At 38.6% G+C, this 21,595-nt stretch overlaps 1 protein-coding gene across 1 annotated transcript in view; it reads left to right on the top strand.

Moving 5' to 3' along the window:
- FAM19A2 (family with sequence similarity 19 (chemokine (C-C motif)-like), member A2) overlaps positions 1-17,435 on the top strand; it is a 518,652-nt gene extending 501,217 nt beyond the window's left edge. The window contains exons 3-5 of the mRNA XM_010841633.1: positions 15,316-15,468; positions 16,540-16,664; positions 17,394-17,435. Of these exons, the coding sequence (XP_010839935.1) occupies positions 15,316-15,468; positions 16,540-16,664; positions 17,394-17,435 (320 nt within the window). The remainder of the gene's footprint in view (positions 1-15,315; positions 15,469-16,539; positions 16,665-17,393) is intronic.
- The last annotated feature ends 4,160 nt before the right edge of the window (positions 17,436-21,595 follow it).

A 21,595-nucleotide genomic window follows, 5' to 3' on the forward strand; every position in this document is an offset into this window, starting at 1 on the left:
GGGGGAGGGTTTTTGAAGACCTGATCATGAAGAAGTATAGCTCACTCCTGCCCTTATTCCATGTGTTGCATGCCAGGGAGACTGGAAAATGTAGTCTACTTGTGTTCCCTGTGGGAAAGAAAAGGGAGTCTTGGTGAATAGGTAGATACTTGCTTTTAAAGGTGGGACTTGAACCTCGACCATCTGACTTCAGACTCCTCACCCAAACCACCATGCTATATATAATATTCTGACTTGATTGCTCTCATGGAATCAACAGTAATCAAACTATTTTGTGCATAAAGCAGGATGAAGATACAGGTTGACTTTATAGTGAATATTATACTGTGCAGTTAAGATTCATGGCTTCATACAGATAAGAAATACATTCACAATATAAATTTCATAAACTCTCTTCTCAGTTTCTCATTAAGTTCAGTGACTTAATGAAGTTAATTTGTGAGTTTGGATCAATTAAAATATGTTTTACTTCGACTTTCACTTTCTATTAGGTCTAACATATTGTACCCATTATAATGGAACTTGTCATTTCATAAACTCACAGCATTTTAGAATTGGAGGGAACCTCTAAATTAACTCTAAAACTAGTCTGATTTCTTCATTTTGCAGATGAGGAAAGAAACTCAAACACTCAACATTTCACTCTTCAGGGACAAAAATCCCATGTTTTTTTCACTGCTCTTGTTACTCACTCTATCATTTTCCTCAAAAAGCACTTGGGCTGCACTGCCCTTCTTCCTACAAGCACTTATAGGAATACTAACAGTCATAAAAGAATAGCATTGACTCTCATAGTATTTAGGAATTGAGGGTGTTATGATTCTTCACATTTTGGGGGTATAATTTGGGATTAAACAGGAAGTTTATTTTTAAGTGTCTGGAAATGGCAACCCACTCCAGTGTTCTTGCCTGGAGAATCCCAGGGACGGGGGAGCCTGGTGGGCTTCCGTCAATGGGGCTGCACAGAGTCGGACACGACTGAAGTGACTTAGAGAACTAATACAATTATGTAAAGTTTAAAAATAAAATAAAATTAAAAAAAAATTAAATTTAAAAAAAAGAAAAAAAAAGAAAATAATGGACCATGTCCCCCTCATAGTAATTGGTGATAGTCATCTTTTGAGATGTCAGTTTTCAATATGAGATAAATATAGAAAGTGAGATGGTTGAATTGTGAATTTCCCAGATCCTACTTTGAAGGTAGAAATTTGTCTTTTGCTCTTAGAAGTGGGGGTAGAAAATATTTCTTTTCTTAATTGAAGTATAGTTGATTTACATTGTTGTGTTAGTTTCTGACGTACAGCAAAGTAAATCAGATGTGTGTGTGTTCTTTTTCATATTCTTTTCTATTATGGTTTATTACAGGGTATTGAATACAGTTCCCAGTGCCATACAATAGTTCTGATTGCTAATTAGCTTTTGTTAATTTTAACTTTATTTAAAAAGGAGAAATAGCCTAGTCAGTATATTATTTGGGGGTCAAAGAACAGAGACATCATCAGATTATATCAGGAAAAAGGGACTTATTGAAACCTATTCTATAAAATGTTTCAGGAATTGAGGGAAAAGTTCAGGAAGCCCTAAGGAAAGGCAGACACGAGGGTGGATGGTAGAACTACCTACTTCTTTATCTCTTACTTCTGCCCTCACGCTTAGCTCCTGCTCTTACCTGCTTCTTGTGAGTCCCTATCTCTCAACACCATGAATCTTGCAAAAAGCTCTCCACAGGTCAAGGTGTGACTCCTGACACCAAATGGCCTTTGGATGTAAGGGTCCATTTCCAGGGGACAATTCTGTAAGTCTGAGTTCAGATTTTTAGAGAGATGGATTTGATGGGTCCAGTTCCTCTTTTTCAGAGCAGGCCTTACCAGCAGAAGTTGCTGAACAGTTTATAAAGAGACCAATATTCCTTGAGGTTTACCTTCCTCAACATCACTTCTCATTTAAAACATAGTGGAAGGTGTTCATGATTGAGCTGAGGGGCAATAAATCTAAAACTCTTCCAAGAATAAATCTTTTTTTCTGCTTCTTTCTCTTAAAACAGATTGCAGGACATCCCCTGGTTGAGGGTTTGCTTTTGTTAATGGAGACTGTACTGTTATTAGGATTATTATCGTTTAGTGGCAATCTGGTTTTCCCTAATGATTTTATCTTTTCCATATGAAACTGGAACAGTTTTAGAAAACAAGCTCTGTAAAAGTGTCATTGGCATTTGGCTATTTCCTCCCTGATCACCCTGACTTCATAAATTATGTGAACTTTTGAAATTTCATTGAGTTTTTTAAATGACCATTTCTTTCAATTAGATTGCTTGAGCATGAAAGTCTAAACATGTGCCCATTTTTTTCAGTCTAATGAATTAACGTGAGAAACTAGCTGTCTCAAAAAGTTTTTGTTTCAGCACATTTTTTCCATTCAACGTGATTTACAGCAACCTAAGTCCACTAACTAGCTTGCATTTCAGATACCTTTTGGTGAATGTAGGTGATGCTTTATTTCTGCTTAGAAATTGTAATGCAGACTGTCTGGGGAGCTAGTCAAGATGATAAAACTATTCAAAAGAAGTATATGGAGACAAAATTTCAGAATCAATGAGACAAATCAGAATACAAATAAGAACTGAAATCTAATGGAGAGGAAATCAAGTTGGAAAAATTCACAACTTGATGCTAAGTTTACTCTCTTCTGTGGCTTGTGTCAGATTCTTTTTACAAGCATCTCATGTCAACATAATTAAGTATATATTATGAAATTAGAACTTTTATAGAATATGGATCTTTCTCAGCTCTATTTTTAAAATGTATATATGTTGAATCATTTTGATATTCATTTCATTAATAGTTACAATAAAAAATTTTAATGGTATACAATTTAAAAGCAGTTTCACATACATTATCTCATTTAAATCTTTATAAGGACTCTGGAGCTATTTTAGAGAGGAACAGCAGTTCTGTGAAAGGCAAATAGACTTAAACATTCACTCAAGTATAGTGCAGTACAGGGCAGAGTTGTACTGAAGGATTTCAGTTCCAGTGCCCTCGTCCTTTCAAGGCTACCAAGCATCCCTTGTAGGGACAGTGATACACTTTGTGCTTTCCTTCACATCATCGGAAACTATAGTTTACTGCATGGTGTGCAGAGCTCCATAGAAAAGGCATTACATGACAGAGTTGAAGATCGTGGCTTCTGAAAGCAAACTGCCCTGAATTCTCACGTCTGGTTTTGTCTATTGGCTATTTTATTTTGGGCAAGTTACTTACCGTTTCCTGGCTCAGTTCCTTCATCTGTAAATTGGGGATAATTATAGTTTCCTCTTTAATAGTTGCTGTGATAATAAAATGGAATAATGCATAATATACAGTGAATATTCTATAGATGTAGGCCATGGTAATTATCCCTTGAATTGTTTCCAGAGTGAATGGATTATTCTTACATTTAGAATGTGGTATGCATAGCTTTGTGTTCTTATTAACTAAAGGCAAGCAACCACTACTCAAGGTAAATGATTTGCATAAATATTATTCTACTGTGAATCCATTTTTCATATTTATGTATTTCTAGCAGGGCTTCCCTGGTAGCTCAGCTGGTAAAGAGTCTGCCTGCAGTACAGGGTAGCCCAGTTTGATTCCTGGGTCAGGAAGATCCTCTGGAGAAGGGATAGACTACCCACTCCAGTATTCTTGGGCTTCCCTGGTGGTTCAGACAGTAAAGAATCTGCCTGCAATACGGGAGACCTGGGTTTGATCCCTGGGTTGGGAAGATCCCCTGGAGAGGAGAATGGCTACCCACTCCAGTGTTCTTGCCTGGAGAATTGCGTGGACAGAGGAGCCTGGCAGCTACAGTCCATGGGGTCTCAACTGAGAGACTTTCACTGTATTTTCTTTTCAGTTGGTTCATAGGTAATGAATAAAATGTGACTGTATTAACACACACACACACACATACACACACACACATATATAAAGTCCATATATAAACAATATGTATATATAATTTTATGTGTAAATATAGGTATCTGCATATATATATATATTTAATTTGTGCACACATACAAACCAAATGCTATTCAGATTTTTTTATCCTGTGGAGAAGGTGAAATGTAGTTAGAAACAAAGGATTTAGTAAAATGTCTTACAAGATTTCATCTCAGTCACAATGGCTTTGCAATAACATTTAAGAATCTTGAGATATGATTTAAGAGGCTGTCTCTTAAGGCCATGTTTCTAGGGAACCAGTAGGGCCATATCCTATTGTTGAAATGAGATACAAGGGTAGTAAGCTTGTTGTTGTTTAGTCACTAAGTTGTATCCAACTGTTTTTGACTCCATGGACTGCAGTATGCTAGGCTTCCCTGTCCTTCATTATCTCTCGGAGTTTGCTCAAACTCATGTCCATTGAGTTGGTGGTGTCATCCAACCATCTCATCCTCTGTTGCCCCCTTCTCCTCCTGTCCTCAATCTTTTGCAGCATCAGGGTCTTTTCCAATGAGTGGGCTCTTCGCATCAGGTGGCCAAAGTATTGGAGCTTCAACTTCAGCATCAGTCCTTCTAATGAATATTTAGGGTTGATTTCCTTTAGCATTGACTGGTTTGATCTCCTTGCTGTCCAAGGGACTCTTAAGAGTCTTCTCCAGTGCCACAAGTTGAAAGCATCAGTTCTTTGGTGCTCAGCTTTCTTTATAGTCCAACGCTCACACCCATACATGACTACTGGAAAAACTGTAGTTTTGACTATGCGGACCTTTGTTGGCAAAGTGATGCCCCTGCTTTTTAATACATTGTCTAGATTGGTCATAGCTTTTCATCCAAGGAGCAAGAGCCTTTTAATTTCATGGCTGTAGTGATTTTGGAGCCCACGAAAATCAATCTTTCACTGCTTCCAGTTTTTCCCCATCTATTTGCTGTGAAGTGATGGAACCAGATGCCATGATCTTAGTCTTTTGAATGTTCAGTTTTAAGCCAGTTTTTTCATTCTCCTCTTTCACCCTCATCAAGAGGCTCTTTACTTCCTTTTCATCCTCTGCCATTAGAGTGTTATTATTTGCATGTCTGAGGTTGTTGATATTTCTCCCAGAAATCTTGACTTCAGCTTGTGAGTCATCCAGCCCAGAATTTTGCATGATGTATTCTGCATATAAATTAAATATGTAGGGTGACAACATACAACCTTGTTGTAGTCCTTTCCCCCTTTGAACTAGTCTGTTGTTCCATGTCCTAACTGTTGCTTCTTGACCTCAATACAGGTTTCTCAGGAGATAGGTAAGGTGGTCTGTTATTTCTAATCTCTTTAGGAATTTTTCACAGTTTGTTATGATCCACACAGTTGAAGGCTTTGGTGTAGTCATTGAAGCAGACGTAGATGTTTTTTTCTGGAATTCCCTTGCTTTCTCTATGATCCAATGCATGTTGGCAATTTGATCTCTGGTTCCTCTGCCTTTTCTAAATCCTGCTTGTACACCTGGAATTTTTCCATTCAGGTATTGCTCAAGCCTAGCTAGAAGCATTTTGAGCATTACCTTGCTAGCATGTGAAATGAGCACAATTGTGCACTAGATTGAACATTCTTTGGCATTGCCCTTCTTTGGGATTGAAATGAAAACTGACCTTTTCCAGTCCTGTGGCCACTGCTGAGTTTTCCAAATTTGCTGGCATATTGACTACAGTACTTTAACAGCATCATCTTTTAGGATTTGAAATAGCTAATCTGGAATTCCATCACCTCCATTAGCTTTATTCAATAGTAATGCTTCCTAAGGCCCACTTGACTTCACACTCCAGGATGTCTGACTAGGTGAGTGATCACACCATCGTGGTTATCCAGGTAATTATGACCTTTTTTTTGAATAGGTCTTCTGTGTTTTCTTTTCACCTCTTCCTAAGCTTGTCTGTTTCTTCTTAGGTCCTTATCATTTCTGTCCCTTATTGTGTTCCTCCTTGCATATGATATTCCCTTGATGATATATGATCTGACAACGTGATTCACTGGAGGAGGGAATGGCAAATCACTCCAGTATTCTTGCCCCATGAATAGTAGGAAAAGACAAAACGATATGACACTGGAAGATGAGCCCCACCCCCCAACTCCCACCCAGTTTGAAAGGTGTTCAATATGCTGCTGGGGAAGACTGGAGAAATAGCTCCAGAAAGAATGAAGAGGCTGGGCCAAAGTGGAAATGACTTTCAGTTGTGGATGTGTCTGGTGGTGAAAACAAAGTCCGATCCTGTAAAGAACAGTATCGCAATGGAACCTTGAATGTTAGGTCCATGAATCAAGGTAAATTGGATGTGGTCAAGAAGGAGATTGGCAAGAGTGAACACTGACATCTTAGGAATCAGTGAACTCAAAGCAATGAGAATGGGCAAATTTAATTCAGATGATCTCTGGTTTTGGAGGCTTTGAACTGCCTTCTTAAGTGTACAATGCAAAGAATTAGAGGAAAACAATAGAATGGGAAAGAAGAGAGATATCTTCAAAAAAACTTGCGGTATCAAGGGAATATCTCATGCAAGGGTAAGCATGATAAAGGACAGAAATGATAAGGACCTAACAGAAGCAGAAGAGATTAATAAGAGGTGGCAAGAATAACCTTGGCAGGCAACAATTAGAGTTGGGCAAGACTTGGTATTCCTGTTTTCATAGGAATTAAGCCTATGTGTGTCTAGTGTCATTTCACCAAGGTGTAAGAGGCAACATTTTGTGCTCTGCATTATGTCCAGGGAGGAGAAAGTAGCAGAAAGACGTGAGGGTTTTTTTGTTGTTGTTGTTATTGTTGTTCTTGTTGTTTTATCTTTTGTGACTTGGGGATTATGACATCAAGGAAATTGGTTGTTCTTTTTTCATTTAAATCTTCTCCAGGGTGTCTTGCATCATTTTAGTATGATGCTGATTGTCTGTGAAGTCTATTTTGTTAATTTGGAAAGGCCTAATATTTGACTAGATTAGTTTATCATGAGCTCTGCCTGACTCTGGGTAGAGAAGTCTAGTAACTGCTTTAATTTTTTACAGTCATTAAGCTTTTAAAGGAAAACCACAGAAATTAGTTTTACCTTCTTATTACTTGTTTACTAATTATTAAACATGTACCACATACTGAGCAGTTTACATGAAAAATTAGCCTTTGTCTATAAGAATTTGATGTAAGAGTTAAGTTATATAGCAGAAAAATAAGAATTATATATGGGAACACCTATGCAATGTTTTGCTGTTGTTCAATTGCACAGTTGTGTCCTCCTCTTTGCGACCCCATGGACTGCAGCATACCTGGCCTCCTGTCCCTCACCATCTCCTGACGTTTGCCCAAGTTCATGTCCATTGCATTGGTGATGCCATCTAGCCATCTCATCCTCTGATGCCCTCTGTTTCTTCTGCCCTCAGTCTTTCCCAGCATCAGGGACTTTTCCAATGAGCCAGCTGTTTGCATCAGGTGACCAAAATACTGGAGCTTCAGCATCAGTCCTTCCAATGAGTATTCAAGGTTGATTTCTCTTAAGATCTACTTGTTTGACCTCCTCACAGTCCAAGGGACTCTCAGGAGTCTTCTGCAGCACCACAGTTCAAAGGCATCAATACTTTGGTGCTCTGCCTTTTTTACAGTCCAGCTCTCACAACCATATGTGACCACTGGGAAAACCATAGGCTTGATTGTATGGACTTTTGTTGGCAGAATAATGTCTCTGCTTTTCAACACATTGTCTAAGTTTGTCATAGCTTTCCTGCCAAGAAACAATTGTCTTCTGATTTCATGGCTGCAGTCACCATCTACAGTGATTTTAGAGCCCAAGAAGAGAAAATCTGTCATTACTTCCAGGTTTTTCCCTTCTATCTGCCATGAAGTATTGGGGCAGAGTGCTATGATCTTAGTTTTTTTAATATGTAGTTTTAAACTGGCTCTTTCACTCTCCTCCTTCACTCTCATTAAGAGGTTCTTTAGTTCTCTGCTTTCTGCCACTAGAGTGGTATCATCTGTGTATTGCTTCTCTGGTGGCTCAGACGGTAAAGCGTCTGCCTGCAATGCAGGTGACCCGGGTTCGATCCCTGGGTCGGGAAGATCCCTGGAGAAGGAAGTGGCAACCCACTCCAGTATCCTTGCCTGGAGAATCACATGGATGGAGGAGCCTGGTAGGCTACAGTCCACGGGGGTTGCAAAGAGTCGGACATGACTGAGCTACTTCATTTTCACTTTTCATCTGTATATCTGAGGTTGTTGATGTTTATTTCACCTGTCTTGATTCCAGCTAGTAACTCATCCAGCCTGGCATTTCTCGTGATGTCCTCAGCCTATAGGTTAAATAAAACAGGGTGACAACAGATAGCCCTGCCATACTCCTTTCTCAATCCTGAACCAATCAACTGTTCCATAAAGGGTTCTAACTGTTGCTTCCTGACCTGCATACAGGTTTCTCAGGAGACAGGTGCCATGCTTAGGTGAATTAAATTTTGCTAGAAGATTCACTTGTCTGTTTTGAAGTATCTCATTTTGTTTACCACATTAACTGGCATATATAAAAATATTGAACAGCCAGTATTCTCCCTACCCATGTCTTCAAACTCTTTGAGTGTAGGATTATCCATCCTTCCACCCAACCCTCCACATCTACCTGCATATATTCCTACCATCTATTCCATTTTTAAAAATGTAATTATCCTTTCTTGTTCTCAGTCACTAAGTCATGTCTGATTCTTTGTGACCCGAAGATCTCCAGTCACCAGGCTCCTCTGTCTGCTTCCCAGGCAAGAATACTGGAGTGGGTTGCCATTTCCTTCTCTGATCCCTTTCTAATTCCCCTGAAGAAACTTTACAACTTTAATTTTTAATAAAAAGAACAAAGGTTGATAGAGTTTGTTTGTTTGCTTGTTTTTTACAAAATCCCACTTCTCACAAGGAAACAATCTGTGTGTCTGTGCACTTTATTCATAGGCAGAAAAGCTGTGGGTCTGTGAGGCTCGGTCTTCCAGGTCACCTTTATTATGAATCCCTTAACATTTAGTCCCATCTTCTCTGAAGGGAAACATGCCTCTCTTCTTCTCAGCGCAGCTCCAACCTTATCTTTCTCCTTATACCATATGGGCACCATTTCACCTTTTTTCTCCTCAAAGAAGAAAGAAGCACACTTTCTTCACCAGAGCTCTGACATACAGAATTTAGCCAGCATTCAGTTCAGTTCAGTTCAGTCACTCAGTTATGTCCAACTCTCTGCAACCCCATGAATCGCAGCACACCAGGCCTCCCTGTCCATCACCAACTCCCGGAGTTCACTCAGACTCACGTCCATCAAGTCAGTGATGCCATCTAACCATCTCATCCTCTGTCGTCCCCTTCTCCTCCTGCCCCCAATCCTTCCCAGCGTTATCCAATTGGAAATAATTTATTACAATTCATTTAATTATATAAATGTCTAAACAGCATTTTCTTATATATATTTATTCATTGACTCAATGCCCTAGAATGATCTGGTTTTGAGATTATCATTCTTCACTGACTTGTCCACTCACCAATGCATTTGTGTGTGTGTGTGTGTGTGTATGTGTGTGTGTGTATATATATATATATATTTCTATCTATCTCCTGTTGAACAACCTAGGAAGCAGTAGAAAGTACTACGGTATTGTCAGGGTAGGCTGTTTTGTGATATTAACAAGCAATCAAATTTTAGAGTCTTGTAACACTTTATGGTTTATGTCTTACTCTTATGTCCATGTGGTTGGTGGGGGCCCTGTTTCATGTTTTTTAACTTGGGAACTGAATTTGGTATAGTGTTTATCATCAACCTACCTACCATCTATTCTATTTTTTTTAAATTTAATTATCCCTTTCTTGTGCTCAGTCACTAAGTAATTTCTGTATAATTTGTTGCTCTGGCTGGTGGGGAAAAATCTGGTGAATGAATACTATTAATATGTCCTCACAGACTGATATCCTTTGCTTTTGCTCATAAGTCTAGTTTTCATTTCATTGGCCAAAGCAAGTTCCATCACCACATCTAAATATAATTAACGGGGTGGAGAAGTACAGTTTTTCTTGTCAGGCAAAGTAGAAAAGAATTTTGACATTGGGAAGGGGAAACCAGATGCAGATTTTTCACCAACTTTCTTTTCCAACTTATGATAAAATCTCCATATGACAAAGATGATAGAATGGCCCTGGTGGGTAATGCTGAAATGGTGTTTCTTGTCTCAGGGTAGGGACCCATGGAACCTCACTGTGTGCGCCTGTCTTCTGTGGTTCTGTGAGAGAGAACTGAGCCAACATCTGGCTCTCCCTGAAGCTGTCTCAGATCAGTGCTCTGCCTAATAGCATCACTATCTTAAGAAACCCTAATAATCTCTTGTCTCTGGCTTCCATTCAAAGACCTGCAGGACACATCCCATCATCCCTATTGGAGGTCCAAGCATCCCAGGTAGTCTGTCATCACACAGATGTTTATTTCCGTTTTGTGCTATAATCCCACCCCTCCGTTCATTCCACTATGTCTTCTACAGTTTACCGTGTGCATCAGCCAGCTCCCTGCCAGGCATTCCCACCACTCCTTCCCAGTACATTTATTCTTCCTCTTTGAAATACATATTTCATGTTCTTTTTTTTTTCTCAAACATCTCTCATATTTCATAGCAAATGAGATGACATCAGATATGAAACTGCATTATCTTCTAACCATCTAAACGGCTCACACCTACCTGACTAAATTCACGCATCCCACCTTCACTCTTGTTAAAATGGATTAAATGTCCCCACATGAATCTAATGCCAACCCCACCACATGCCCTGCATCTTAATTCTTTTTTTTCCCCTTTCAAGAACAGTCTTTTTAAATTACCCTCTTTCTCTTCTATATTGTCATTTTCTTTTTCTACTAGATTATTCCAGCAAGCGAGCATGCTTTTATGGCATCCATTAAAAAAAATTTCCCTGACCCTTAGACTCATTCCAACTACTGCTTCATTTTCTTTTTCCCTTTACAGAAAAACTCCTTGAAAGAAATTTTTATAATTGTCTACAGTTTTGCATCTCATTCTTTAATAAACTTACTTTAATCATGCTTTTATCTCCATCATGCCATTAAAATGATTTTCATCTGGATCAAGTGCTAATAATAGCTAACACAGAGTGCCTGCTATGAGGCTGGGAATGCTCTAAATACTTTGTACATATTAACTCATTTAGTCCTCTAACCAGTCATATGAAGATAGTGCTATTAATATTCATCCTTTAGATATGAAAAATGCTAATCAGAGATAGTTGCTGACTTGGGCAAGGTCACACTACTATTTAGAAGAGCTTAGATGTGAACCCTGGAGAAGGAAATGGCAAACCACTCCAGTGTTCTTGCCTGGAGAATCCCAGGGACAGGGGAGCTTGGTTGACTACCGTCTATGGGGTCGCACAGAGTCGGACACACTGAAGCGACTTAGCAGCAGCAGCAGCAGATGTGAACCCAACTACTTCTTGCCTAGAGAATCCCATGGTCAAAGGAGCCTGGTGGGCTGTAGTCCATAGGGTCTCAAAGAGTTGGACACAACTGAAGCGACTTTGCACACGTGCACTCTGGTTTTGGAGGCTCTGTTTGAACCTCTGTTTGCACCATAATACTGCTTTAGTAGACAATTATTTTGCTTTATTTATTAAAGCTTTCAGCAGCATTTGAATAACTGACCAATCTATGTTTCTTGAAACAGTTTATTCTTTAGTTTTCCATGCCTTGTCTCATGTTCTTTTCCTCTTACTTCATGTTCTGCTCCCCAATTCTAGAATTAGGTTCTAGACTATTATTTATCTGCTTCTCTATCAGTAGTCTTTTCATGGTAATTAGTCAGTGTATGACTTTAAATATCACCTATTAACCTAACTCACTTAAGTGTTTATCTGCAGTCCAGATCTCTTTCCTGAACCCCACTGTGTAAATGATGCTGCCTGATTTACACCTCTCCTCCAGTGTCTTATAAGACTCTCAGACTTAACAAAGACAAAACAGAAGCAAGCAATTCTGACCCAACCCAACTGTTAACAAACACCTCTTTCCCAGGCCTCTTCTATCTTCCAGAACCACCAACTTTTAATTCCTTAGGACAAGCTTAAAAATAATCTTTAACTCCTCTTTCCCTCACAGCTCACATTCAGTCCATTCAAACCAACTCTACCCTGAAATACCTCCTCATCTGGCACTTCATTCCAACTCTTAGTCTAGTCTGTGTCCCATCCTTCATCTCCTGAACTCCTGTAGCCCCTTCATGATTGGTATCCCTGCTTCCACTCTTGCTTTCTTCAGTCTTTTCTCTAAAGAGTGGCCTGAGTAAACTCCTAAAGCATTAATGAGATGATGTGCCTGACTCTTTGTGACCCTGTGGACTGTAGCCTTGCCAGGCTCTTCTGTCCATGGAATTTTCCAGACAAAATTACTGGAGTGGGTTGCCATTCCCTTCTCCAGGGGATCTTCCTAACCCAGGGATCGAACTCAGGTCTCATGTATTGCAAGCAGATTCTTTACTATCTGAGTTACGGGAGAAGTCCTAGTGAGATAACATTTCCACTCAAAGGTTTTGTCTTGTAACGAGAAAAAAATTCAATCTCTTTACTGTGGCACACCTGCCCCTAAGCCATTTCCCTCTGTTTCTGACACATTGTCCTCAGCCTCTCAGTTGTTCCACCATGGTGCAGCCACACTGGTCATCTTGCTGCCATTTCCCCATTTCAGAACCATGTCATCTGCTGCTCCATCCCTTTGGAAACTTATTCCTTTCTTAGCTCTTCATCATGGAGGCTTCCTTTCTCATCACTCAGGTCATCACTCAGATTACTTCCTCAGAGAGGTCCTCCCTGAGACTCTTATACAATTCTGCCTTCTCTCCCTGTTTGGTTACTCTCTATCACATTACCCTATTGCATCTCTTTTAAGAAGCTAGAAAATCTACTGTTTTCTTACTTAATTATTAGTCCCTAAGGATTATTCACTTTCTCCACAGGCGTATGAGCTCTTCGAGGGCAGGTCTCTATTCATCTTATGCATTGTTGCATCCCCATTACTTAGAACTATCCCTGATATGTGGTAGTAACTCAATTAGAGTCTGTCATACAGAGTGAAGTAAGTCAGAAAGAAAAATAAATATCGTTTATTAACATATATATGTGGAATCTATAAAAATGGTACAGATGAACCTATTTGCATAGCAGGAATAGAGATACAGATATAGAGAACAGACGTGTGTACACAGGAGGGGAAGGAAAAGGTGGGATGAACTGGGAGATTAGGACTGACTTACACTACCATGGAAGGACTGATCATTGGAAGGACTGATCATTGGAAGGACTGATGTTGAAGCTGAAACTCCAATACTTTGGCCACCTGATGCGAAGAGCTGACTCATTTGAAAAGACCCTGATGCTGGGAAAGATTGAGGGCAGGAGGAGAGGGGATGACAGAGGATGAGATGGTTGGATGGCATCACTGACTCAATGGACATGAGTTTGGGTAGACTCTGGGAGTTGGTGATGGACAGGGAGGCTGGGCGTGCTGCAGTTCATGGGGTGGCAAAGAGTCAGACACAACTGAGCGACTGAACTGACTGACACTACCATGTGTAAAATAGATAGCTAGTGGGAACCTGCTGTATAGTACAGGGAGCTCAGCTCAGTGCTCTGTGGTGACCTAGAGGGTGGGACAGTGGGTTAGGAGGGAGGTCTATGAGGAAGGAGATATACATATACATATAGCTGATCTGCGTTGCTGTACAGCAGAAATTAACAACATTGTAAAGCAATTATACTCCAGTAAGAAAAGGGAATAAGTGAGGTTCAGTGTAGAAAGCAGTACTTTGACCTGAATATTACATAAAGCATTCAATAAATTGAGAGAAAGTGAATCATTATTAGCTAAGAAAATATTGTTGTCTAGAGCACAAGGAACAGAAATTTGGCTTTCAAGTTTTTACCTTTTGTAGAGATAGCCTTCTGCTTGAAGCACACACAGAGAAATCCCTGTTTGTATCTACCATGGCAGAAAAACCTTCATGACATTGGAAATGGTACTTGCTTCTTGCAATTCTTTTGAGGATTATGTGTCAAAGCTATACCTGAGTCTTTTGGTCTCACATAGGGAAGGAGGTGGACAGTGAATGTGATCTGTTCTCACGAGAAAAATCTAAACAGTCTAGCCTGAGTCCCTGCTCAGTGGTTCCCCATCTCTAAGGGGAAAATTAATATAAATGCATGATGTCCTAACCTTATTTACAAAATGGGTCTTAATATGTTTATAACATTAAATAACTTCAGATGTCCTACTTTTCTATTTAAATCTCTGTTTTTATAGCAATCACATGCTTTAAAATTTCTGAAAACATAACATTTCAACAAACATTTGATTTTAAGCTGTTTTTTATTTTTAGCAGATGGAACTTTTGGTTTATCGTTTCACAGTAGGGTTACTACTTTGAAGAAGATATGCTGGGGAAAAAGAAACAATGAAGGCAAGCTTGAACCCTATCCTAATGTGATGAGTGGGGTCCAAAAATGTCAATCACCTCAGCAGCTGGGTAGCCTTACTGTGAGGCTGAGAAAACGGCCAGTGGAGCCTCACAGCGTGTTGGACTGGGTTTTGCCAGGGCAGATATAAGTCTGTCCACATTCTGGCTGTGGTTGTTGCCATTTGGTGGCAGTTGTTCCCTCAGGCAAAATCCGCAGGAATGATCTGTGGGTCCTGAGACTGGATGGGACTTTCAGGAAAATGGCAGCAATTTTAAAAAATCACCCAGTTAGTTCATTTCCAAGAAAACTGAGCAGAAGAATGCTGAGGAGGTGGGTTCCCACCCTCAGACTTCCTAAGTTCTGAAAAGAAATTCCCTTCCTGACTCTTAGCCTCAACCCGAGAGAGAATAACCTAAAGACTATCACCTTTATCAGCCCACCCACTTTGAGAATAAGGCTTGTCTCAGCCCCAGTAGAGGGCACTTTGTCTATGGAGTGACCCTACTTTGATCAACATATTGAACAAAAAGGTGTTAAAAAAAAAAAAGCCACATGCAAATAAATATATTTTTGATGGCACCACATATTGCCTCTATATTTCAGACTGTTTGTTCTAACAGCTCATTCTAATCTAGCCACTAACTGTTCCTGCTTCACCAGGCATTTACTGATAGAAATGGTCCTACTACATTTAGCAAAGAAATCAAATCTGCCTTATGGAGTCAGCATCATTGTATTTCTAGTTTCATGCATGGTGGACCCTTTATAGAGCTATATTTAATGCACTTCTAATTAAAAAGGGAGGGAAGTATCCAAAGCTTTCTCAGTGTTGTCTCATCTTTTGTTTTTTTTGTGTGCAGCTCACCATGTTAAAACAGGCACTTGCGAAGTGGTGGCACTCCACAGATGCTGTAATAAGAACAAGATAGAAGAACGGTCACAAACAGTCAAGTGCTCCTGCTTCCCTGGGCAGGTGGCGGGCACCACGCGAGCTGCTCCATCTTGTGTGGATGGTGAGGCTTTCCATTGCTCTTGTGATAGTGTAACTGGGGACTGCATAGAACTGGAATCTCACAGTGATTCTCAGTTCTGGGGTTCATCTGGGGGGCCACACCATCAATCATATGGTTGGCATGAGATCATTTGAACAGCATTCTGAAATTTAAAATCCACTGAAAGAAGGTCTAAGGACTTGCACAGTCTTATAGCAAAAGGCACTATAATCAGGTTCCAAGAAGTCCATGTACTTCTTACTTTGATACCATGAAATACTGATTTGCTAGTGGAGGGCCAGTGTGTATGTTTGTGTGTGTAAATTAATTGGCAAAGGCAATATAAAAATAGATGATTAAATAGTTTGGGTCCTTAAACCCATGGATGGTTCTTAAGAATGAAAAAATAAATATCATACATATGAATGAATGTTTAGTTGTGGATAGAAGTCACATGAAATATTTTTATAGAGATTCATCAAAATGTTAATTTCTTTCTTGGAGGATTCACCGAATAGGATATAAATATTTATGTGGATCTGTATAATTGATGTGATCATAAATAATATTTTGTTAAGTGCTCATATATTTTCATGATGCATTCTTTGCAATGATCGTTACTGCCCATAGTTTAAAAAAAAAAAAAAAGACATCAATTTGAATGCCTTCCTGATTTTAGTCTACTTGGGGGAGATATGACATTGATTCTAAAATATTGATTCTAAACTGGTCATAGACTCAATTTCTTATATGTTTATGTCTATACATAAACATAATACTACATCCACATAATTTGTTTCTAATATGCTAATTTCAATGAAACCTATGTGTTTGTATGAAAAACCCTTCAAAAATGTGCCTATCATTAACAATTCTGTATTATACACTGAACATATATAATAATATTTACCCTCTTAAAGTTTTAAGTATTCTTATCACAGTAAAATTTTTTAGAATTAAAAATATTTTTAGTCAGAAAATCTATAAAAATTTACTACCTTTGGACCAAAACAACAAAAAAAAGCATGCACACCCAGACAATTAACAAGCCCAAATAGAAAATCTTGAATTGCTTTTTTTTTCAATCTATAGCTTCCATAGTGGAACAGAAATGGTGGTGCCATATGCAACCATGTCTTGAGGGAGAGGAATGTAAAGTTCTTCCAGATCGGAAAGGATGGAGCTGTTCCTCTGGGAATAAAGTGAAAACAACTAGGGTAAGTGGACAGTCAGTCTGTGAAAGTTAAAGATCGCTGAATTCATAGAGCATGGAGCACGTGCAGTGACCTCTTTAAGTGGTTGTAGGATTGAGAGGGTACAGTTTTACATGGTACATTTTTTCCTCATTTTCTCCCTATTCATTTTTTCATAGCACATTTTTGTTTCACTCAGAATAACATCTGTAGGTTGCCAACAACTGTCGTGTTACCTAATAATTAAATACTGTTTATTCCTTGATAAGATACTCACAGTAATGTGAACCGCCTCCGACCCCTGCCGGAGGATGCATGTTAAATGCTGGGGAGGTGACCCTAATCCCTCATTCTTCTGATGGATAGTAATCTGAATAAATCCTGAAAAAAAGGAGAATTTATTTATGACTCAATAAACATTTCCTAGTTAATATTCTTTCATTTTTATGAAAGTAATTCTTTTGACCTCCCTAATTTCTGGATCAATAAATAGTTTTCTAATGGTTGCGTTTGTAATCACTGTAATGAATTACCTAGTGGAGTTTTCAAATCTCAGGGTCAGTATAAAAGGAATGCTCTTCAGATGGTGATGTATTTCACCTTGCAATGACTGATTTCTGGGGAGAAGTGAAAAATACTTTTATTCTTTGATTTTCTAATTACCTCCAATGGATATTGTAGACTGGCAGAATTTAAATTCTTTGTGGAATCAGCAGATGAAAGTTCTGTCTTATTTTGATTTTTGCTCTGAAGGGAAAGCTGACTATTGCTTATAATTGGATAATTGGGGACTAGAAGATAATAATGTTTTATAAAAAGTAACATTAAACTAGAGACTAGTTAGGGTATTATTTAACATTAGCAGTTTCTTATTTTTTTTTTTTTAAATCTTGTCTGGACATATTCAAGAGGATTAATTTAAAATCCCATGAGATATATAATGTTGAGTAATATCTTTAGTGTATTTTCTGTGTATTCAGCCATACACAGAAGTAACCAAGTTTATAATAAATAATAACGTTATATTTTGTCAAATGAATCACGACTCTAACTTGTCAGTTAAATGCTGACACTCCTTTCTAAAATCCATGGAGGGCATGATCAGTTAATTAGAATAATTGTATTATTCAGTTAGCACATGATATAACCCATATTGATTTGTTAAAATCATTCTAGCAATATAAAACTTCCTTATAAGCTACTTATAGCATGAAAATCCGCTCCCCCAATTATTAATCCTTGGTCTAAAATAACACTCATGGAAATGTGTGAAGATTTGATTATGAAACAATTTTTTTAAAGTAGTGATTCATCTAACATCTATGGTTTTCATCCCTTTTTATGGCTGAGTAATATTCCACTGTATATATGTACCACAGCTGCTTCTTTATCTGCTCCTCTATTTATGGAAATTCTGGCACCCCACTCCAGTACTCTTGCCTGGAAAATCCCATGGACGGAGGAGCCTGGTAGGCTGTGGTCCATGGGGTCGCTGAGGGTCGGACACGACTGAATGACTTCACTTTCACTTTTCACTTTCATGCATTAGAGAAGGAAATGGCAACCCACTCCAGTGTTCTTGCCTGGAGAATCCCAGAGACAGGGGAGCCTGGTAGGCTGCCATCTATGGGGTCGCAAAGAGTCGGACACGACTGAAGTGACTTAGCAGCAGCAGTAGTAGGTTGCTTCCATATCCTGATTATTGTAAATAGTGCTGCAGTGAACATGGGTGCATGTACTTGTTTGAATTATGGTTTTCTCTGGGTACATCCCAGGAGTAGGATTGCTGAATCATTTGGTAGCTCTAGTTTTATTTTTTTAAGGAATTTCTGTGCTATTCTCCATATTCTTACCAACAATCCAAGAGGATTCCCTTTTCTCCACATCTTATCCAGAATTTATTGTTTGTAGATTTTTTTGATGATGGCTATTCTGACTGGTGTGATGAGATATCTCATTGTAGTTTTGATTTGCATTTCTCTAATAATTAGTGATTTTGAGCATATTTTCATGTGCTTGTTAGCCATCTGCATGTCTTCTTTGGAGAAATATCTGTTTAGGTCTCCAGTCCATTTTTGATTGGGTTGATTTTTTGATACTGAACTATATGAGCTGTTTGTATATTTTGGAGATTAATCCTTTGTCAGCTGTTTCATTTGCAAATATTTTCTCCCATTCTGAGGGTCGTCTTTTCGTTTTGTTTATGGTTTCCTTTTGCTGTGCAAAAGTTTTTAAATTTAAATAGGCAGAGTTTTGAATGGACCTGGAGATTGCCATACAGAGTAAAGTCAGAAAGAGAAAAACAAATATTATACATTAACACATACATGGAGAGTTTTAAAAAATGGTATGATTATCTTGTTTGTAAAGCAGAAATAGAGACACATATGTAGAGAACACATGGATACCAAGGAGGAATGCTGGGGAATGGAGGTAGAATGAATTGGGAGGTTGAGATTGACATATATATATAAATACTATGTATAAAACAGATAATTAATGAGAACGTCCTATCTATACAGCACAGAGAACTCTATTCACGCTCTCTGGTGACCTAAATGGGAAAGAAGTCAAAAAAGGGGATGTATGTTTATGTATGGCTGATTCACTTTGCTGTACGGTAGGAACTGACACAGCAGTTTAAAGCAACTATGCTCCAATAAAAAGGCTCTATGTTTTTATTAAATGAGTGGATAATGATGAAGCTAACATTTATTAGATACGTAAAATATATGTCATATACTGAAAACGTGCTTCATGTGAATTAGCTTATTTAATCCTCTTAATAGCCTGGTAAAGAAGGTAATATTATCTCCTTTTCACAGCTGAGTAAGTCAAAGCTTTAAAATGTTAAGTGACTTCTCAAGGTCATATAGCTAATTAATGAGAAGTTAGGGTTCAAACTATACATTTTTTATTGCAGAACCTAACCTCTGAACCCATAGTTTATACTAGCTCATTTAACTTATATAACTGTGATTAAAACTTACTATAATTCTGTTCAAGCAGACCTTTAAAAATATTTTTAGCTTTTCAGAACATTGAAATGAAAAGGTTGGGACCATGTGATCTAAATTCTTGTAATTAATTCTTTCACAAGTGTTGCTTTACTCCCTGTTTGGCCATATTATCAAGAGTTCAAATAAAATTGAGTCTCTTCTTCACAAATTCTTCCTAGTGTAATTAAACAAGATGGATAAAAGACTGAGTGCTTGTGAGTAGGGAAGACCACATCTAGATCCTCTGGTTTATTTTAATTATAAGTTTATATAATTAATGTACTTACAATGGATTGCCCTTTTTATTTTTCCTTCATCTCTTTTGCCCTGGAGAACAGCTGTAAAACCTCCTGGAAGACACTGTTGAAAGGTTTCATGAAACAGTAGATGTTTGTATTAAATTATGTTTTAATAATTCCTTCCAAGCCTGAGAGTCTTTGATTCTCATTTAAAAAGGAAAAATCATTATATATAAGAGAAGATAAAAGGCTTGAAAGAAGGAGCTTCTTGATTATACAATCAAAGTAAATTATTTTTATTTTTTGCTTCACAAGTAAAAAGATTGCTGGTGAAAATGAAGCTACTTAGATGTTTTCACCTAAAGGAGCATCATGGCATTTCAAATGGCTGGGCAAAATGATGTTAAATTATGAATGTGAGTTTGGCTTACACAACAACGTGGGTGAATTTCCCCGAAGCCCCAAAGAAGAAAAGTTCCCAAGGTCACCATGTTGTTATTGTTCTGCCATCTCTGTTGAAATAGCCCCAAAAGTACAGGAGATAAGAAAAATTCTTGAAACAGTTCTGGCACATTACTTTACCCATAGTGAAAGTGTTGGATAGAGGTAGGGTCTGCCATACTTAGATAGCAGCAATATTGTTGAGAAGAAATCTGATTACTGTTCTAACCACTGGTATTACTATCCAGTTGAATAAGGTAGCCATGACTGTGGGGAGCCAACAAGCCCTTGAGGCCCTGATTTGGCAGGTCCTAGCCACAAATGCGGAGAAGGCAATGGCACCCCACTCCAGTTCTCTTGCCTGGAAAATCCCATGGACAGAGGAGCCTGGTAGGCCACAGTCCATGGGGTCGCTACGAGTCGGGCACGACTGAGCGACTTCCCTTTCACTTTTCACTTTCATGCACTGGAGAAGGAAATAGCAACCCACTCCAGTGTTCTTGCCTGGAGAATCCCAGGGACAGGGGAGCTTAGTGGGCTGCTGTCTAAGGGGTCACACGGAGTTGGACACCACTGAAGTGACTTAGCAGCAGCAGCAGCCACAAATGGGAACATCTAGAAGTTAAGCAGGAATAGGTTATAAAGTAACTGAAGAGCTGCTCTCAGCCAAAAGCCATTTGGGTTTCTTATGCAGAATATGTTGATCTTGTGGGATTACACTGCAAGCAAAATGGCTCAAGAAATGATTAAAATTTGCAATAACATACACCCTCCCTCATAATTGCCCATATCCAATCTGGAGTACTCTGGTAAATTTAATGTTAGAAGAGAAGCAGTCAGCCAAAAACATCAATGAGGCTTGCTTGGCCTCAGCAGAGATGCATGATACTTTCCAGAATTGACTACAGATCAGGGGCTGGGTGAATTCCTCATTTAAGACTAATTTGGAACTTACATTGTACTTCCCATAAATGCTAATTATATCCTCCTTCTGTCTTTGTACTAGATTCAGGAAGCTTATTGTTATAACCCATTTTCTATTTGTCCTAACAAGGGGAAAAGGCATAGCATAGACAGGCCTTGTTGGAGCATCAATATTTTGCATACATGCTCTTCAAAACTTCAAACATTTATGCAGAGAAAGGAGGATGCAACATTTGTTTCCCAAGCCCTACTTCTCACCTAAAGGTAAAACTTAATGACTGCATACAACATCTGTAAGCATCTAGTGTATTACTTTAAAGAACTCCTAAGTTAAAAAGAAAAGAGCCATGAA

Source organism: Bison bison, unplaced genomic scaffold (genome assembly GCF_000754665.1).
Source record: "Bison bison bison isolate TAMUID 2011002044 unplaced genomic scaffold, Bison_UMD1.0 scf7180017864163, whole genome shotgun sequence".
NCBI classification, from domain to species: Eukaryota; Metazoa; Chordata; class Mammalia; order Artiodactyla; family Bovidae; genus Bison; species Bison bison.